The sequence below is a fragment of the Electrophorus electricus genome, chromosome 24, assembly GCF_013358815.1.
Source record: "Electrophorus electricus isolate fEleEle1 chromosome 24, fEleEle1.pri, whole genome shotgun sequence".
Taxonomy (NCBI): domain Eukaryota; kingdom Metazoa; phylum Chordata; class Actinopteri; order Gymnotiformes; family Gymnotidae; genus Electrophorus; species Electrophorus electricus.
The window spans coordinates 4,339,657-4,360,433 of NC_049558.1; the positions used below are offsets into that span (position 1 = coordinate 4,339,657).

General features: G+C 42.0%; 2 protein-coding genes and 1 long non-coding RNA gene across 6 annotated transcripts in view; 2 read left to right on the forward strand and 1 right to left on the reverse strand.

Moving 5' to 3' along the window:
- The window catches only part of ephb2a (eph receptor B2a), a 36,140-nt gene extending 27,308 nt beyond the window's left edge, over window positions 1–8,832 (forward strand). For 2 of the 4 annotated variants that reach the window (XM_026998130.2, XM_035522407.1), the window contains exons 7-16: window positions 12–174; window positions 866–974; window positions 1,071–1,135; window positions 2,356–2,478; window positions 2,655–2,902; window positions 3,502–3,717; window positions 4,012–4,161; window positions 4,610–4,803; window positions 5,162–5,317; window positions 5,864–8,832. In XM_026998130.2, the coding sequence (XP_026853931.2) occupies window positions 12–174; window positions 866–974; window positions 1,071–1,135; window positions 2,356–2,478; window positions 2,655–2,902; window positions 3,502–3,717; window positions 4,012–4,161; window positions 4,610–4,803; window positions 5,162–5,317; window positions 5,864–5,972 (1,533 nt within the window). In that variant the 3' untranslated portion in view covers window positions 5,973–8,832. The remainder of the gene's footprint in view (window positions 1–11; window positions 175–865; window positions 975–1,070; window positions 1,136–2,355; window positions 2,479–2,654; window positions 2,903–3,501; window positions 3,718–4,011; window positions 4,162–4,609; window positions 4,804–5,161; window positions 5,318–5,863) is intronic. The other 2 variants (XM_035522406.1, XM_035522408.1) reach the window with 2 other exon arrangements.
- Window positions 8,833–9,543: 711 nt separating this feature from the next.
- LOC118240722 lies at window positions 9,544–12,411 on the reverse strand. Its single transcript, XR_004775600.1, has 3 exons — window positions 12,304–12,411; window positions 12,115–12,191; window positions 9,544–10,221 (listed from the first exon to the last, which is right to left on the reverse strand). It is a non-coding gene; the product is annotated as an uncharacterized LOC118240722 (long non-coding RNA).
- A 792-nt stretch (window positions 12,412–13,203) lies between these two features.
- lrrc38a (leucine rich repeat containing 38a) lies at window positions 13,204–19,017 on the forward strand. Its single transcript, XM_026998204.2, has 2 exons — window positions 13,204–14,170; window positions 18,070–19,017. Exons 1-2 carry the CDS (start codon window positions 13,543–13,545, stop codon window positions 18,312–18,314), a joined length of 873 nt encoding a protein of 290 aa, XP_026854005.2. The 5' UTR covers window positions 13,204–13,542; the 3' UTR covers window positions 18,315–19,017.
- Window positions 19,018–20,777: the final 1,760 nt, after the last annotated feature.

Below are 20,777 nucleotides of genomic sequence, written 5' to 3' on the forward strand. Positions count from 1 at the left end.
ATGTCTTTCAGAACATGGCAGAGCTGAATGCTTCTGTACTGAGGAGCCAGACTAACACTGTGGTGGTTCGGTCACTGAAGCCAGGGGCTATCTACGTGTTCCAGGTACGAGCACGCACTGTGGCTGGCTTCGGACGCTTCAGTGGAAAAATGTACTTCCAGACCATGACCGAAGGTAAGGATCTGTGTGAAGCAGTCTGAGAAATATCTTTCCAGTTTCAACCTCTACTGTTTTTCTCTTCTTTGGGTTTGCCTTTTGCCACTGTCGACACAAGATCGTCCGAGTCATATCATGAGGTGTCCCGACAGCACCAACCGCCTAAAGCTTTGTCAGCAATTAGTTTAATCAATTGCTGCTAAGTGACGAGCTCCAGTAATGCTGTTGTGAATCGCTGCCAGTCAGTGAAATGGCACTGACTTCAGTCAGATGGAGCATGTCAATGGATCTCTGTGCCAAGAGCAGCACCAAAAAGAGCTCTCAGCACTACCATCCCAGCATGTACCTGTTTTCCAAAAGTGAGCAGCAACACGCAGCACTGCCCAGGGCACTTTCACTGCTACTTTTAGAGAGTTCCTAGAAGCTAACAGACATGTGAAAAGTGTGATATTTGGAACTCATACAGCACCATTTGCAGCTCTAGTGGCAGTGGAAAAATTTTGTGGACTTTCTGGTAATGTTATTAAATGCCAAGAGCCAGCACTCATAAACCCAGATCACTGCATGGATGAAACTGAACATTATGAATGCTGACACTTTGCATTGCATGGCATTAACTTCATGGAGTATGAATTTTTCCAATTTTAGGTTGTCTCTGCTGTGTTTGTGTTTGTGTGTGTTATGTTTTGTGTGTTGTGTCTCTGTATAGAGGAGTATAACTCCAGCCTTCAGGAAAAACTGCCTCTCATCGTCGGCTCGGCTGCTGCAGGTGTTGTTTTTCTCATTGCGGTCATCGTGCTCGTATTCGTATGCAACCGGTGAGCTTTTCTAAATCCTTCCCAGGAGGAATCTCATGTGCCAGAAAAATGCACACTGCTTTGTTTGCCTGTTAATAAATGTCTGACTCTCCACAGGAGAGGCAGCGACAGGACAGAGTCAGAGTACACAGACAAGCTGCAGCACTACACCAGCGGCCACAGTGAGTGTTCTCTTAGTAGCCCTCAGACAAAATGCATGTCTGTTGAAGTAATAATACTCAGGACACAGGCTTGGTGCTAGCACTGTCAGCCAATCAATACGAGCGCCAGGCAATAAGAGAATGGAATAGCACACTGGTGTTCAGTCTCCCTAATGTGTTTATGCTGTCACATTGTTAGTGGGATTGAAATGAATAATGAAACTGGTTCAGTGGAAAGACTCATTTAAATTTTAATAGTGAGAATAGATTTTTTAATGAAAAGTTGTGAAATGTGGGTCCTGTATAATTGGGGTTGGGAAAAGTGGGGACAAACACAGATGCATTGTCCAGAGCCAAGTCAGCACAGTTTATGGACCCTTCACTATATTCTACAGACTTGGTAAGTTTCATACATCTCTTGTTGTACAAGGGTGGAAGGGTTGGTGAAAAGAAATGAGACATCCATGCAATTAGGGCAGGGCCAGGTGTGTGCTGTTAGTGAAAACTTTCCGATGACCACGTCTGCTTTCATCTAAGCATCTAAAACCCAGCTGATGTCAGGCCCCAAATCAAACATGGCAGGCAAGCCCGGAAACTAGGCCAAATCCTCTCTTCCTTTCTGACATCCTTTCACATTTAAGCAGTTATAACTAGCTCTCTCTATCCTTGATGAACATGAGAAGAGGATATAAGGTGTAAACCCCAAACCTGATGCTCGATGTTTTTTCCTGCTGCGTGAAATACAAGACACAGATGTGTTATTTTCATTTCATTACACACACTGGATTTTGATGGCTAATTTCTGATGAATGGTCTGTCTCCACCTGATTGGCTTTGCTTCAGTAAGGTAATGCAGTATATTGGGCTTTGCTAATGTTGTGCTTGTGCACACACATCTCTCATGTCTCATCCTCTGTCTCTTCCACTTGGCACTGCCTTTTATAGTTTCCTGTTTAACCATTGCACTCAGAGCAGCTGGTTAAAAAGTATGAAGCAAGTACTAAGATTGGCTGAGAAGAGACTAATTATTTATTGTATTATTGGACAATTAATAATTGTATCACCTCAATCTATGGTTAAATGTAAACATTTAACTATGCAGATTAACTTTTAAATTAAATTAGCAGCACCAGTTCTAAGTTAAGTTGACAGTTATACAGTATTTACTGGAATTTCTTGGCATTTTTAGTTCTGGCTCAGCCATTCGTACATGAATTAAAGCTCCACTTCCTCTTCCTAAGTGTCACCTGGTATGAAGATCTACATAGATCCTTTCACTTATGAAGACCCCAACGAAGCAGTGCGTGAGTTCGCTAAAGAGATCGACATGTCCTGTGTGAAGATCGAACAAGTCATCGGCGCGGGTAAATGCAAGCGTGAATCTAAAGTTCCCCTTCCATTCCGAAACGGTTGGCATCGAGGCTTCAAGCTCATGCTGAATTTTGTCAGCAGACAGATTCTGTAAAAGGGAGCCTTTTAAAAGACAGATGCTGTGCTCGAAGAATGTACTACTGACACTAAACCTCTGACTCTCTGTAAGGTGAGTTCGGGGAGGTGTGCAGTGGAAGCCTGCGTCTTCCTGGGAAGAGAGAGATCCTGGTGGCCATTAAGACGCTGAAGTCAGGCTACACGGAGAAGCAGAGGCGGGACTTCCTGAGCGAGGCCAGCATCATGGGCCAGTTTGACCAGCCCAACATTATCCACCTGGAGGGGGTGGTGACAAAGAGCAGCCCTGTCATGATCATCACTGAGTTCATGGAGAACGGCTCGCTGGACTCCTTCCTCAGGGTGGGCATGAGGCACTAGTCTCATTTTAGTCCATTATCATGTTGTCTCCATTCAGTTTTGTTCATCCTTTCTGAAAACCCTCATTTGATTCCTTATAAAATATCAAATTAGTTAACTACAGACCTGAAAAACTACAAGTCTGTTTGTGTTTCATTGGCTCCCATGTTTTCCCTGCATATGGACAAATGAGAAAATCAACAGTGAGGAATCGAACGGTAATGGTTGTTAACCACGACCACTTCCAGTGTGCTTTCTGTCTCAGTCCCACATGGCGTGAAGCCACTCTTCCCTCTGCGGCCTCCAGTCGTCCTGGCGTGCCTGCAGTGTGGGACCAGCTGCGTCTGGCTTGAGGCACAGCTGGACGAGGGGACATTCCAGGCGCAGATGTATCTCTGGTGGGCTCCAGTAACACAGCTTAGGGAGGCAGCCAGAGTTCTACATTATGGGAGGGCCAAAAGGCCTCCTCTGGTAGCAGACAGAAAGAACTGCTGCAGGCTTACCCCGTAAAAAAGGGGGGAAAAGGAAAACCGAAAATACAGAGAAAAGTGGAACGCCCACGGCTCTGCTACACTGAGTTATCCTGCTGTGTGTGTTTTCAGCAAAACGACGGGCAGTTCACTGTGATCCAGCTGGTGGGAATGCTACGTGGCATCGCCTCAGGGATGAAATACCTGGGTGACATGAACTACGTGCACCGTGACCTGGCCGCCCGCAACATCCTGGTCAACAGCAACCTGGTGTGCAAGGTGTCCGACTTCGGGCTCTCCCGCTTCCTGGAGGACGATGCTTCAGATCCGACCTACACCAGTGCCCTGGTGAGCGGGCTCGTGTGCTCACCTGGTTTCCCTTACTGGTGCAAGCCTTGGTTTGGTCACATGGGGCAGAGGGGGTCAGGATGTATCATCCTGATTGGTTGCCGTTATTTTGTGGGCTATATGATTGCAAAGACACAGTGTGTTGCAGAACAGATGAGTCGTTCCCATCAGCATTTTAGCTGAAAGATGTAGCCTTTTCCTTCCCCTATGAGTTTTCCTTTTCCTGATGTAGCCTTTTCCTTCCCCTATGAGTTTAGCTTCTCCCGCTCCTGCTAAGTCCGTTTTCACTCCCAGGGGGGGAAGATTCCCATCCGATGGACTGCCCCAGAGGCCATCCAGTACAGGAAGTTCACCTCTTCCAGTGATGTGTGGAGCTATGGCATCGTCATGTGGGAGGTCATGTCCTATGGAGAGAGGCCGTACTGGGACATGAGCAATCAAGATGTAGGATATTCTGTAGATATTAGTTTATGATTGTCATTTTGTGTGATTTTACAAGTATAATTTAGAACAGTCTGGCCCTGGACATCTACTGCTGGGCAAAATTTAGATCAAAACATAATCATCCGGAATGCACCTGGCTCTAATGTTGAGATCCTACTAATTAATTAGATGAAGTGTGTTAGAAATTTACTTTCAATCAGAGGTATATCCCGGACTGGCCTTGAGCCCCTTGGTCTAACATTTTGTGTTGCTAACATACAGAGACCCCTAGTGGACAAAAATGAGTTTAACAAATCATCCTCACATTACGGTTTAGTAAAATCCAAAATTTGAGACAAATGTCCAGTTCGTTAAAAAATAATAAGTCTCAAATTAAATAGTAATGTTTTATATGTTTGTTCTCCTCTGCTGTCACTGCAAGTGCTTTAATCTGTCTTAATCTCTCCAGGTGATCAATGCCATAGAGCAGGATTACAGGTTACCTCCTCCTATGGATTGTCCAAATGCGCTACACCAGCTAATGCTAGATTGCTGGCAGAAGGACCGGAACAACCGGCCTAAATTTGGCCAGATTGTGAACACCTTGGATAAAATGATCCGAAACCCCAACAGCCTAAAGGCCACCACCCCGCTCTCTTCAGGGTGAGATAACACTGCCTTGCGAAGTGATAGAGCTTCACCTACAACACATAGCCATGGTAGATAAAGAGGCAAATAGGATTTTTATGTTTGCTGACTGCTGCAGAAATTCGAGATGCCCAGTAAATAATAAGCACTGTACACATCCGTTTTCACACCACGCTGAAAATCTATCAGTGGCAATCTTTCAGTGGCCCAAACGTCATCCCATTCATAAATGTGACATTGTTTATGTCTGATGCTGGAAATCACCCCTGTACCTTGTATTGCACGGCCTTGCTGCTGATGCTGTGTGTATGTGTGTGTGTGTGTGTGTGTGTGTGTGTGTGTGTGTGTGTGTGTGTGTGTGGGCTTGCTGTAGCATGCACCTACCTCTCTTGGACCGCAGCACACCAGACTTCTCCAGCTTTGGCAGCGTGGCTGAGTGGCTGGATGCTATCAAAATGGGCCAGTATAAAGAGAACTTTGCCAGCGAGGATTTCAGCACCTTCGATGCTGTTTCCCAAATGACTCTCGAGTACGTTTCTTCATCCTGCAGTCCTTGTGCATGTGCTTAACCATACTGAGAATCCCTCGTTATCAGCTGGGCTTGAGCGAGAAATGATATTTTACCATTATTAGAATAAATTGTCACAGTCTGCTTTTTTAACATATCATGGGTGCTGTCCGTACTTCATAAACACTGACGAGCTGCATGATCCATTAAAAAACAATTATGAACCTGTAAACAACAACCAGGGATGTGTCCATTTTTTTATTAATTTTTTTTTTAACCTGTTGCTTCCTTAAATATTTTATTTAATAATATTTTATACTTTTAGTTAATAATATTTTTTGTAGACATGAAAATTTAAAAACATCATTTCACTCATAGGCTTTTTTAAAAAATGTGGCACTCGCTTCACTGATGGCTTTTGAGTATGGTGACATTGTGTTCTTGCTATATCACCCTCTATTGCAAGCTCTAACCGCACAAGGCACAGGCTGCTGTAGGTGCAGTCTGCGTGCTTTGCCTTCCAGGCTGTGCAGCATGTGCTAATCGGGCTCTCCTTCCTCCTCACAGTGACATCCTAAGAGTGGGTGTCACACTAGCTGGCCACCAGAAGAAGATCCTCAACAGTGTGCAGGTGATGCGAGTGCAGATGAACCATGTCCAGTCGGTGGAGGTCTGACCCTCAGGACTGGAGGCCAGAGACGGACGGCACGTGCTCGGGCTCCCCGGGCTGCTCTTCCCCTCGGACCGACTCCCTCCTCCGCCAGCCCCAGCTCCAGAGCTCAGCGGTAGCCTGTCCCCACTGGGGAAGGTCCCTGCTGGGGAAGGGCCCTGTGAGGCAGGGCCCCCACTGGGGGGGACTCCCACGCACCACTGCCCCTGAACCCACCAGCACGCAGCAGGTGGGATGCTGCTGGCCCGTGTCCTGCTGACATTGCGGTGTCGACCACTGGACCCTTTTCACTCTCATGTACTGTGGTACGTTGATGACGATGGTGATGATTATAATGACAACAGTATAAAGGAGCCAAGGTAAAACAGCTTTGTCCTTATTATGATCATCACCATTAGCATTGTTAGTTTTGATCCATAACTTGAGAAATCTGTATTGATAGATTGCAAGGCTACCCTTTAAAAGGGCAATAGGTAAAATCCAATTAGCTCTGTCTTCTGAAGCTGTGTGTGAGTCTTCTGCTAAGAGCTTTGTTCGTGTTGAGAAAAGTGCATACAGCAGCACAATAGAGTGTGGAGGGAATGATGTGGGTTTGATTTGGAGTCTAAAATGGATTGTGGGCTAATGGAAAAAAAAAAAGCCTCTTCTGTTGCTGCCATATGGTAAGGAAGGAATCCATGTGGCAGCCCATTCCTAAGAGGACCCTTGTAGAATTCATGCTGTTTAAAAATTTGTGATGAACAGAGACTTGGAACATTATTTTTAATGAATATTGTGGTGATTTTTTTTTTCATGCTTTTGGTATATATTTATTTATTTTGTACATTTCGACATGAACCGTGCAGTCGTTATTTCCTGACAGCCTTCCACACACTCTCGTGTAATGCGTATATATCAAAGGCACTCCACTTCCTGACTTCACCACTGTCCTGACTTGCCGTTCCAGTGCAACTGGAGCGGGCTGCGTGGGTGTGGTCGCGAACGGCCATCGCTTCCGCTCCCGATGTTCGTACAGTATGCACGCCTTGGTGACAAAGTAAATGTTGACATGACTTTGGAATGAGATGTCATGTTTTAAGAGCCTTGACTGTTCTTTTCACTCCCCCCGCCCCCCTCTTCTAGCTGTGTATATAGTACGTTTCCACTGCACATGGAATAGTGGCGTGTATTGAACGGTGCAGTCAGGTGTGTGCTGTTGGCATACACTGGCAGCTGGTGGACTCTGAGCAGTACTAGCCTCAAGAGGGCTGACCTAAAGACACTTCACAGGACACTTTGTTCAGTCTACGTTTTTATATATGTTGTTTATAATTGTTGTTTATAACTCATTAAACATTGTGATTTTTAATATAACGTACATTATCCAGTATAGTATAAAGCAGTTGATGCATTTTTAGGAGTGTTTGGCAGTATTTATGCCATGTATTAACATGACAGTCATAATTATTTGAAAACCGTCCTCATCCAAGCTTCCAAGAGTTTTTTTTAATAGATTTAACTTTTGATTAGTCTTAATTCCAATCCTTCCATCTTGATTTTCCATCTTGATTCTGCTTTTATGTCTGACTGTGGTTGAATATCACTGTGGAATTGAATGGAACAACTGGGCTGTTTCCTGCATCACACACAGCGACAGACAGAGGGTATCTTGATTCACTGTAGTAAGTCCCACTCCTTACATCTCTAGGGGACTTTGTTGAGCTAGAACACTGGCCGGAGGAATTTTTTTAAACGCACACCTCCTTCCCTGAGATAGGTGTGGCCATTCATCCAAGCAGTATCAATGTGATCACCTGAAATTCAGTGCTATCTTTTAAGCTGTTGAAGAGGTACATGTTTTTCCACAAAACTCCTGTAAAGTACTCCGCTCTGTAAATGTCTTCTTTTTTTTTCTCTACTACATGCAGTGTGGATTTAGGAAAAATTTAAAGACAGATGTTCTAAACACTGCAAATTACTAACCCAAATGTATTCATTGCATTTACACTGTGACAATCATGTCCTGAATGTGCTTCCTTTCACATAGTAAGCCAGTCTTCCACTCCTGACCAACTCTCAAGCATATATGTTTTGCTTTCTTTCCTTGGTTACAGAGTTCATTACAAGGATGTGCATATTGTTTTGCCATACCTTTTTGATCTTCCCAAAGGACAGTTATACTGTCAGAGAATGTGGAATGTGTGTATGTGGTCTGTGAGCATGTGGTCTGTGTAGCATGTGAAAGTGGTCTGTGAGAATGTGGCATGTGAGCGTGTGGTCTGTGAGCGTGTGGTCTGTGTAGCATGTGAGAGTGGTCTGAGAATGTGGCATGTGAGAGTGTGGTGTTTGAGAGTGTGGTGTTTGAGAGTGTGGTCTGTGAGTGTGCGGTCTGTGAGCATCTCTCATGTCCATGCCTTTTTTCCAAGCCAAGCCCATTGGTTTCACCTTGCACCTTGGATTATTGATGAATGACAAGTAGGTCAGTCAAAGAACTGAAAAAGTGAGTGCGATCAATGCTGGTTGTTATAAGGCCAGCTGTCCTGTGATGTACTGCTTATTTAAGAGGATGTTTATTGCACTTTTACCTGCAGAATGAGTTGACTAAAAGAATTACATTTTGCCAAGATGGGTGCTGTTGTAATTAGGAGAACACACTTTCTGTACCCTCGAGAATGGAACAAAAGTAGAAAACTAATGAGGATTCAGTCTCAAAAAATGTGTGAAGCTTTTCTCCCACTAGACAACAACTATGGCTACTCACTCCGAATTCCTTTGTCCTTTTTTTAAAATGAGAATGGGTCATTATGTAAAGAGGGACATTTGGTGCCCCAGAGTCTGTGGCCATGGTTATATATGGATATACAAAGCTTTCAGGTTGATGCTATCATATTTCTGTACAGTCTCTGTGTGTTCTGGATATTAAAAGAATGCTTAAGACACTTCTTCATTCACATAACCAATTCATTTGCTTTTGTTTTGCCTTTTCTTTCTTTGCGGTGCTACTTGCCCCATGCAGCGGACACGGTAAGAAAAAACTATTGGATTTGAAGTCAATTCAGTGTGAAAAACCGAAATATTATTCCTTTCAAGAATAAAAAGGTATTAACGTCACTATAGTCTCATTCCTAGCTGTGAACCTTTGACTAGCATGCCATTTGTGGAAGTTTTTTTTTCATTCTACTTTTAGGCTCTGTCTTAGTCAGTAGAGGTCATTGGCTCTGCACACACACACAGAAACACACACAAACACACAAATGCGCGCACACACACACACACACACACACACACACACACACACACCATTTTACTATGAGTTATACTGTGTATGACTATGTATGTGACAAATAAACCAAACTTGAAACACACACGCACACACACACAGAAACACACACACACACACACACAGAAACACACACACACACACAGAGAGCTCTGTTCATTCTGATACTGTGAATGAAACTGGACACCATGTAAAATAATCCTGCCCTGTCAATGAGTTTCCTGATGAACTGTACTTATGGGTTTACTTTCTAAAAAATAAGAAAGAAGTGAGAGAAAATGTTTATTCAATAAAAAAAGACTAAAGGTTGTGATCACATTCTAGACGTTTCTACTTCTTTGAAAGAAAAAAAAAGGATAAGGAGGTTGTGGATTATGTGAGAAGGCATTCATACGACTAACACAAGGGGGCAGTATAGGGCACAGAGTAACGCATGTCCCATTAATCTGGTTTACGAATTGTGTATTTGCTGAGATGAAGACTATGTATAGAATGACAATTTTGTTGCATTTAATCAAAACAAACACTTTAAACAATTTACTGGAAATCCATGCTATTAACTTAATTTAAATATTACATAATCTAAAAAAAAAAAAAAAAAAAAAAAGAACAGCAACAAACAAAAAAACATTTACTGTCTTGTTATCCATTTTAGCCAGGAGTTTACACTGTTTAGACTACAGAGCGCTTCTGTGTGAGGCCTCTACCAGAGTCTCTGCTATTAGGATTAATTACAGTTTCTCTCATCTGTCCCCCCTTGCAGATTCTTTGTCTTTGACTCCTTTTTAAGGAGCCAACAATCAAGAGCTCGCTGTATTTCTCAGCAGCCTGTAAACTCCTCTAGCTTTGTCTGAGGATATCTAGGCAGAGAGAGCCTGCAGACTCCCGAAATCCCTCTGATCTGTGGAATCCCACAAGCACTTGGCCGGGAACATTTTTGAACGCCGATGTATGCCCCTGCCAAGTGGTGCTGTAACAACTTCCACCTGGCAGCAACTGGTGAGAGACAGGCGGATGGACAGACAGACAAAGGAGCGGTCAGAGAGAGCAGTGGTGGGGGTTTAAACCACTGTGGGATGAGAACTATGGGGCTGCTGCTATGGAGCAGCATGCTACTGACCACCCGCTGCACTCTTAATCTTTTACCTTTCAACATAGACTGCTGTAAATCAAGACTGTCCCACAGCCGTCATGCACAATATTAAATTAGTTTCATCTATATGGATAGATAGACAGATATATAGAGATAGATAAATAGATATAGATAGATAGACAGATAGATATAGATCGATATATATATATATATATAGATAGATAGTCAGATATATAGGGATAGATAGATAGATCTATATATATGTAAATAGATAGATATAGATCGATAGATAGATATATCTATATGGATAGATAGACAGATATATAGAGATAGATAAATAGATCTATATATATAGATAGATAGATAGATAGATAGATAGATAGATAGATAGATAGATAGATAGATAGATAGATATATCTATTGATCTATAATCTATCTCTATCTATCTATATAGATAGATAGATGGATAGATGGATGGATATGCCTAGATTGGTGCTTGCTAAGAGCTGGAAAATGAACTATCCCATAAAAACAACATAGAAATTAAATGTATTTATTGGCAAAAAATGTTTATATATAAACCAAATTATAAACCCCTTATTCAGATGTCAGACTTTAATTGCACATGTAAGAAATTACTCCATAAAACTCTTTTTGGAATATATTCATTACTAATTCTATTTGTTTTGGGAGTTGTTATCCATGCTCATTCTTTAAGCATTTTATGTATGTCTAAACAAGCTAAATCAAACTTATACCTCCTGTGTAGCTTCTGAATGCACATCATAGGGAAGAAAGCAAATTCTAATAAATGGTGACAAAAGTCACTTAATGTTGGTGTAAATTGTCTAGACCAGTTGCACTTCTCCATCATCCGTTCATAATGTCCTCTCAGTCCGAAAGCTGAGCTGTTTGGCTATTCGGTCAGGGTTACAGGAGACCAAGACATGCCGTTCTTGGCTGTGTTGCTCAGGATCATGTGGCGTGAAGTCTCAGAACACACCTGGAACAAAGCTTTGTCACTGCGTTCAACCTCTGCTGATGGGTGCTCTTTTTGAACATGTTAGCACCCTGCCTTCTCCTGGCTAGGAACACCTTCCATGCGGCTAGCCTGCGGAAGGCCACCTCGGGTTTCCCATCTTGATCAGGTTCCTATATCCAGGACCCGGGCTGGACGTCCTGCTGCACCCGTCCCTCCTGGGCTGGCCTCGGCTGTGACAGTTGGCTTCGTACAATGTATTGAGTGACCCTCACCTACTGCTGCACAGCCAAAAGATTCTACAGCTGCCCCAGTGTCTTGAGCCACATCACTGTTTTTAGACCCTTAGAGGCATTGTTGGCATGGGTTGCTCATGTTTCCCCTCCTTTCCCCGCGGCACTCTGAGGGCAGCTGGCTACGGTAAGCCTCTCCTGACATTTATTACTTATTCAGATGTCAGACCTTAATTGCACATGGGAAGTCAGTGCGGGTTTTCCCACATCACTGGCTGTCCCACTGCGAAGATATATTGTGTTTATCCCTCATCTGCTAATGAAAATGGCATTTCATTTTTTTGTTCAAAGGCTGGACATGAGGAAGAAATGGATTTTCTGCTAATGCAATTGCAAAAATCAGCATTTGTTGTTTTTTTAATTTATTTTATTTTAGTATACAAAAGATAAACTTTGTTTCACAAACTAAAATAGTTGGACCTTACAGTACTTTTATGCTCAGTTCAAATGGAATGTTTCTGACATGTATGGTTTTTAGGTAACATGGCCATTAATCTTGATGTAAGAGTTATGGCTATATTTACCATCTGGAACATCCCTCTTCTTCTCCTGCTTTTCCATTCTTTACATAATGACAAATGAGTGTACTGGCACAAAAACTCTGTGGGTGATAAAGAAATTCTGAAAACATATTTGGACTCAACACGCAAAAATACATAATAAACAGGTTTTTTGTTTTTGCAAGAAGCAAAATCATAGTTGACTAGCGTTACCTGTTAGATGTTTCTCTGTAAGATCAAGGCTACAGTAGTATGAGAGTATTGGTCTGCACTGGTCTGTCGTTCTCTGTTCTGTGCTGTGATGTTAGTGGAAATGCGTCTGTGCTCCCAGCATGTGTTCTACTGAGCCGGGGATTTATGGTGGCCCAGCGGTGAACACGAGACTGGACCACAGCGAGGTGGAAACAAAAAGCCCATGGAGAGGAGAAATGCTCTTGATATAACACTCACGGCTTTTTCATGCACTTGGAGCAATAATTGTGACTGTCGCTCATTGGTATGCGGTTTCAAGATTGCATAATTTACAGCCTGTATGCTATTTTAGATTTGTGTTGCACTCAAAAGAAAGGTCTTCCCCTGTACAGCTCATGGTCGATTCGTTTCATGCTCGCTGTCTCTCTATTTCATGGCAGCGCTGTGCAGATGGCTCTGTGTTAGTGCTCATCGCCATGGCAATGGAGCTGGAATTTGCATTCACATGCTGACTTGAAATGTGGCACAGGCACGACAGCAGAAGACAAGCTGAGTGTTACTGTGTGTGTGACCACCACTTCTAGGCATCACGATCCACCTGACTCCAGCCAGCATGGGATATCAAATCTGTGGTAGCTGGCATACCATGCGTTGTGTGCACTGAAGAACAGGAGCACATGGACAAACATGGAGACATGCATAGGACGAGCTGAAGATTTAGATTTAGAGTTTGCAGATGAACAGACTGTGAGTTAACCCAGCCAATCAGAACCTCCCCTTTTGTCACATCCTGTCTCCCGCCCAACCCCCCTTCACACCCCCAGCTCTTCCTGGTCTGTGGTTTGCTCGTTTCTATTTACCTCTCCGCTAATCCCCGGCGTGTCTCTCATGCTCTTGCGCTCTCTCTCTCTCTCTCTCTCTCCTTCCTTTGCTCACGCTCTCTGCCTCTTTCCTGCTCACAGCCAGCGGGCTGCCACACGATCCGCACCGCCTGCTATATGATCTCTTGGAAAGCAGCCTTGCACATCTCTGTTTGCTGTTGGATGCTGGAGCTTTTGTAAACTGTGATCTAACAGAATGGATATGATGCCTTTGCAACAGCCCTGACTCTTCGCTCACCCTCATGCTCCCCCCTCCCTCCCTCTCTTCTCCTCAACTCCCACCCCCTGACCCTTACCCAGTTCCATTCTCATCCTGTGCCCCTTTCTAAATCTCCCTTCCAGTCCCCCATTCTCACATTCCCTCCTCACCCTCCCGACGATGTTCTCATGTGTTTGCTGTCTTCAGTCTTTCCTTGTCTTGCTGTCCATTGCCTCAGTCACTTTGGGCCAGCGCTGCCCAGCCAGCTGCCTGTGTCCAGACCATCACACAGTGGACTGCACTGGTCAAGGGCTCACCCGTTTGCCAGACTCCATCCCTCTTGGCGTCCGGAGGCTGCTTCTCGCTGACAACGGAATTCTTTGGATCCCCTCTGATTTCTTGGTTGTCTACAGCGATCTTGTGTACCTGGACCTGAGGAACAACTCCCTTACCAAGCTGGAGCCAGGGACACTGCCTACCTTCTCCAGGCTTGTCTACTTAGACCTGAGAAACAACAATCTTACTGAGATCCCCTCAGGGACTTTTGGAGAATCCCACAGCCTGATCAAGCTTCGTTTAGGCAACAATCCCTATCTGAGCATGCTCAGTCGGGGAGCCTTAGCAGGCCTCACCTCCTTGAGGGAGCTGGAACTGGAGAGGAATGGGTTTTCTGTCCTGGATGTTGGGATGTTGAGACAGCTGCCTTCCCTCCGAATAATACGTTTGGAAGGGAATCCCTGGGTATGCAATTGTAGGTTTACCAAGCTGTTTTTCTGGCTGGTGGAAAATCATCACAAGCTCCCAAATGGTAAGCTGCTTAAATCCACTTTTTCATTGAGCACATGCTTTTGTCTTTTACACATGAACATGCCATGCTCTTTCACCTGCCCACAACAACAGTCTGGTTTGTTAGGCCATATACACAAAATGATCTTGGCGCTTACTTCACACCACATTTCATATAGTGTATAGCCTGTTGTCAATTTTAGAATGAACGGCATCTTTTTATTGTACTTACGTCAATATTGTGCATATGAAATGCATTTCCCGGTAAGAGGGTAATTGCTTTTCTGTGCAAAAGAAATTGTCACATGACATCAGTTACCAGAAGAAGATGGACTACTTCACATCCACATTCACACACTATCAAAGTCATATTCTATTGATTGGGGTTCGTTCCCCCATCTGTGCAAGTGCACCACACTATACTAAAAAGAGTCCATGGGCAGGACTCCTAGCAACACATTCGCCCGCCTCCGTAACATGGTTGAAATTGTAAGTTGCTCTGGATAAGTGCATTTGTCAAACATGTAAATGTATTACATTTGAATGCATTTGCTGTCCGTATTTTCACTGAAAGCCTTCGAACTGTGACATGGCACACCACCTAAGTGCCTAGAAGACACTATATGAATGTATGCGAGAGATGTAATAGCACTAAACCAACACTGGGGGCAATCTCAACAATATGCTACGTTTTTGGCCATGCCAATAATTATGGAACATGTGCAATGTTATGACTACTCACCTTGAACTCCTTTTGCTCTTCTGTTTTCTTGTAATCGACCATTTTCTAAGTGAGAGATGAGTGATGGGCTGATACTGATTGATCACTAGTTCCACAGTGTATGGTCAGACAGTATCTGATGTAGGTTCAAGGTCTTCAGGTTTCTGAAGGCTGACCTGGACAGAGAATTTCTGTAAGCAAATGAAAAACCAACTTCACTCAATGTCCACCCTTTCCACTGCTCTGTTCTCCTTCATAGAGACACTGTTGACATATGTCAGCTGGAGTCAAAACCCAAGGACTGTATTTCCTCATTCTAAGGCTAAATAATAAAGTTGAAAGAACCTTGGGGGAAAAAAACCCCACTACAGATTGGTAGATTACATAATCATGCGTTTTCAACAATGTTTTCCAGATGTAATTTGTGTAATTTGCAGTTAAACTGAAGAGCTAAATGAAGTAAAGAGCCAACTCAGATGGGTCAAGTCATTTGAGTCACCAAAATCGCGAACAACTAATTAAATTAACGAAACTAACAAAAATAATGAAGAAAAAGGTTGATTATTAACTTAAGGTTGATGACCCAACATACACAGGGGTCAAAGGTGACCACATGGCATCCATAATTTAATGCAACACTGAATGTGATACTGATGACAAAGTACTTGTAATGCACTATAGATGCTTGCCACCAGGTAACATGAACTCCGCTCTCCTGAAAGGCCAAGAAATAACAGGACTTTCACTGATAATGTGCTGTATTTGTAAGCAAAATGTCATGTGCAGTGCAAATGTATCAAGCATGCACCAAGTAAGACAGACATGACTGGAGTGGTTATAGTACCATATCAGGTTCCATTTCCAGCTGATTGACTGATTGTTTGTTTTTGCAACCCGTCATGACACTACATTGGAAAATTACCTATACAGTTATGACAATGCAGGCATCTAGATGGTTAATATCAGTATTTTAACATAGATGTCCTTGAGTCCTAATATAGCACTCTTGAGTCTGAGAAAGGTGCTATATAAATGTAAATAATAACAATAATAACTCTGTATTTCTAAAAAAAATATTTTTTTGTATTCAAAATGCAAGCTGTGGATGTGTGTGCATATATAATAATATGATTAAAAAGGCCTATATATATATATATATATATATATATATATATATATATATATATATATATATATATATATATATATATATATCCACAAGCATATCATACCCATGCATACACTCCCATATATGTGTGTGTGTGTGTGTGTGTGTGTGTGTGTGTGTGTGTGTGTGTCTCAGTATAACAGTGACACGACAGTGACATGATAATGGGTGCTGCACTGTTATGAGTGTAATAGGCACAGCAGTGTCACTGCTGGGTTGAGAGTCCTTTGCCACCCAAAGACTGTGAACAAACTGAGCATTAATGAAGAGATGAAGAATAACCAATACACACTGCATGTGGCAACAGAGGTGGTGTAATCTCCCACATCTTAACATGATTCATTTTGTGGCTAATATATAAAAGTACATATCATATCACACATCATTTGGGAAAAGTTGGTTTACTTGCGTATTTGTTTGTTTTTGTGCTGTTGGGTGGGGGAGAATGTGCTCCTGTGTAAAACACTTAGCAGTCAGGAATGCTGAAAGTCTGGAAGAGCTTGTGAGGCTAGGAGCAAGGCCAGGTGAGACGCAAACAAAGGATGCTGAGGTCACTGAATCCCTAAGTGATGTGATAAAGCCTTTCTGTCTACACTGACACACCTATACTTATCACCGTATGCATGCTTGATGATGTCAACTGACTTGTCAGTGACAGTACAGGTTAATGCAGTGTCATTCACTTTATTACAGTTATGAAAATTGTTACAATTGCTACTATTCTTATCAGTATTTTCAATGCATTCAAAGAGAGCAAAAAGAGAAACCAGAGTGAATGCCATTTTTCATCTGAGTTATGGAACAGGCTTCATCACAGTAGTTGAATCACAGTTTTGTTGTTAAAAAAATGTAAATGACACAAATTATTGCTATGCAACAATAATACGCTGACTTGTCTGGAGTCTTGTGCAGTATGAAACAGATCGTCGGCATTGCAGGTGACCTTAGCGAATGCAGCACTGCATTTCTCCCTAACAGAATGAAGCAGATAGAAACTTGTTTGCAGGCAGCGCAAACTCTCCATCCATGGTAGAGGTAGTTGACGTAGCAGTGGGCGCAGCGGGGCTGCTCTGTCCCTGATCTCCCGGCAGTCACGGCAGAGTCCACGAATGCTCAACACACTGTGATTCATTTCCAACCAAGCTGAAGCAGCATGCATTTGGCAACAAGCATCCAGGGTTGGCCTGTCTGTCAGAATGTCACTGGACTGTGATGGCATTGAATGGGGAAGAACGATTTTGATTATGGACAAGTACAAAGTATATAGCGTTCAGTTTAATATCTGCATATTTGGGGCACAAGCTTGCACTATTTTGTGCTGTTGTAGTCTATGAGCTGGTCACCTTTGATAGAAGAAGACAGAATTAAAAATATAAGACCCAGAAGTCTCAACACACTGGAACAGTGCTTGTGACTCCTTCAGTCACATGCACATTCTTTATTCTTTAAATCTTAACTTATTCATTGTAAGGCATTATAATGATATATCTTGTATTTATTACATTTGGGCATGTGGTTACCATAAAAAAATTCCTTGTACATTTCAAGATGAAAAACGTACTCTAACCAATCCAGATTGGATTGTAGCATTAAAATGTTCTTGCACGTTTCTTGTACTGTTCTAGTTAGTACTGTTTCATTGTACTGTATTGTATGTTTTAATATGCTTCATTTTTATTTATTTTAATATAAATTTCAGATATATATTTTTAGATTTTTTTTTTATATCTCTTCTATTTCAATCATCTTTTGTACTATGCAGTTTATTTTTTTAATCAAATGTGTTACATAATTAAAAATTCTTTGCCTTGTCTTTCCTAGGTAACAGATTTGAGATAATTGGACATGAACACATACATACAAAAGTCACTGTGTCATTGTGAAACAAAATAGCTATCCAGCAACAGCAAACAATTTAAAGTTTTCCCCACGTTTTTTCTCAGATTCCCCCCCCCGTGTGAGGATGTGCTGCTGCCTCCCACTGTGCAGCTATGTTGCTGCGTCTCAGTACGATTTCTCTCCTCTTCTGCAGGCCTGGAGGACATGGAGTGCTTGCTCCCAGTGAACGGGCAGTGGATCTCTCTGAGCATGCTCTCCGAGAACAGCTTCCGAGAGTGTCTGGGCGTGCTCTCGCTTAAGGACCTTCTCGTAGTCATGTTCTCTGGCATCGTCATATTGGTGATCTCCATCACTACCAGCTTCATTATGGCCTCGATTATCAGCTACGTTCAGCAACAGAGGATGAAGATGTTGGCTGAGGAGGAGGGGCTGGAGTAAGCGCACGGCTGAGCTCCACCCCGCCGGTGCACTGTACTGCACCTCGCTCTGGATGGAGGGCCACATTTGCACCAGGGAAGACCCTATTCGCCCCTCGGTGATGCTCGGTGAGGCTGAATAAGCTGCCACACATCAGGCATCTCCCCTCCATGTATGATGCTTGATGAGATGTTGGAGTACTTTTATACTTGAATATCTGAACCAAGCCTTAAGACATGAACTGTTCGAATAATTATGTAAAATTATAGTGTTCTAGACCCCTTTATCTGGGCTGTGATTTCATGGAACTGAGCATAACATGTTAGCACATATTTTTATGTAAATGTGCAAGGTAATTAATATTTTGTATGTTATTTTTGTTAATGTTGGAATGAATCTCACTAAAACAGGTGAGGTTAATGTACTTGCACTTTAAATAAGAACTGATACATTGCACATAACCCCAGTGAGCCATAAAGTAGATGGTATTATAAATCATAATTTCTCATGTCACCAAAGAATTCCTTAAAAGATTTGCATCTTCCTACAAATTCTGGGGTGGGTATTAGGGCATGTTATGCAATCAGTTAAGATTTGAAAAAACACACCCAATAATTTAATTTATTGTCAGAAAATGATCAATTAGTGGCAACTACCAGTGCAGCGGTAGCTCAGTGGTTAAGGTACTTGGAAGGTTGCTGGTTCAAGCCCCACCACTGCCAAGTTGCCACTGTTGGGCCCCTGAGCAAGGCCCTTAACCCTCAGTTGCTCAACTTGTACTCAGTCATAATTGTAAGTTGCTTTGGATAAAAGTGTCAGCTAAATGCCATAAATGTAAATGAATCTTGTATACAAGATTATTTAGTAAAGGCTAACAGGAACAAGAGACATGGTGAAGACTCTCTGTATAAAATCAAATGTTGTAACAACTGTGAATAGAAAGGGAATATCATTATTACTTTTTCACTTTTATCTTGAGAATTTCCTTTCCTTTTTTACTTTGAGTAATAATTAAATAAACAGTGGCACCAAAGTGTTACACAACTGAAGTGCTTTGCTCATTTTACAGTAAACAACCATTTTAAAGTGATTTTGCTCATTTTACAGTAAGCAAATAAAAACACCCCACATGGTCTTCATACAGTTACAGTCAGCAGTTTAAGTAATTTCTTTATATGAAGTAAACCCATTCAGATGTTTTTGGGCAAAACATTGTAAAAATTAAACACATGATATATCTAGTTCTCCATGGTATTGAGTGTTGCTTTTTTTTTTTTTTTTAGCTATCTTTTATTTTAAAAAGTATTTCCGTTATTCTGCAGTACTTCTGGTTAAATAACATCATAGCTATTCTCTTCATTTGAAGATAATCTTCTAAGAAGAGATTAATCTAGTTGTTTAAATTTAGTTCTGAGTTCTTTTGATCAGACATTCAAGTCCACAGAATGTTAGTAACCTATCCTATGAATAAAAGTAACTATAAGGCATTGTAATGCTGCTCATTACACTTTTTATGTCCACATGTTTAACTATGTACTATTTTCTAAAATAAAGCCCTGCAGGTGATGTGAAAAGTGACCAGTGATCCCATGTGAGCCAATAGATATTTCTCTACAGGGGTTCCATTCCAATCAAAGAGGCTTATTTTTAAGATTTTCAAAAATAAACAGCAGAAGGAAAGGATGCTGTTTTTTGCTCTAAGCAGGATCATGTTTTTAACTGCTGTGGGTTCTAAGCAGGATCATGATCGTTAGGAGATATTCCAACTGAAGTCTAACTTAAGCCAAATATTTTTGGAGGGAAGAAATTGTTGGTCTACATCTGCAGCGTGTGGGAGGAATTCTCTTCCAGCACATGCATTGTAGCAACAACAATCTGGCTGCACATCTTTGATCAAAAATAGGCTTAATTTCTAACACATTTGTTATTTTATGTTTGTAGTCCCACATTATTCATTATCTCATTACTATAATTCTGTGTAATGACTATATTATTAGATTTTATTTTTTATTCTCACCATTTTTATAGTTTATTATCTAATCTTGTGCCAGAAATACACTGTAGTATGTATTTAAATGAGCATGTAATCACACATTTCAGCATGTAAAAACGTTAAATGACCTGTAAAATTGGATGTATGTTATAGCAGTGTGGAGTTATAAGTCCACACATAAGACCTTATTATTCCTGGTAGTGTGAAGAGGTCCATGTATGGATTGAGTGCCAGTGGATGGGAGATGTCTCTGCAAGCTAAAGCAACAGCGCACAGAGCTTCAGGGCATCATGAAGCAAACCAACTACAGTCAAAGACAGGTGCCAGCAGCCTTTCGCCTTGTACACCCCACAGATGGAAGATAAGAGTACCCTGAAAATGATTCATGTTTTGTTAACCACCTCTGCCCCCCCAGCCATTTTAAGAAGGTAGCAGAATGAGATATCTACCAATATGAGGATCTTCACCAGCCAAAATCTTGCTGTCGCCAT

Bases quoted from the DNA above. Each gene is read 5' to 3' on its own strand.
- lrrc38a (XM_026998204.2), top strand. From the start codon at position 13,543: ATGTTCTCATGTGTTTGCTGTCTTCAGTCTTTCCTTGTCTTGCTGTCC. The intron at 14,171-18,069 runs GTAAGCTGCTTA...CCTCTTCTGCAG, and splicing joins TCATCACAAGCTCCCAAATG to GCCTGGAGGACATGGAGTGC.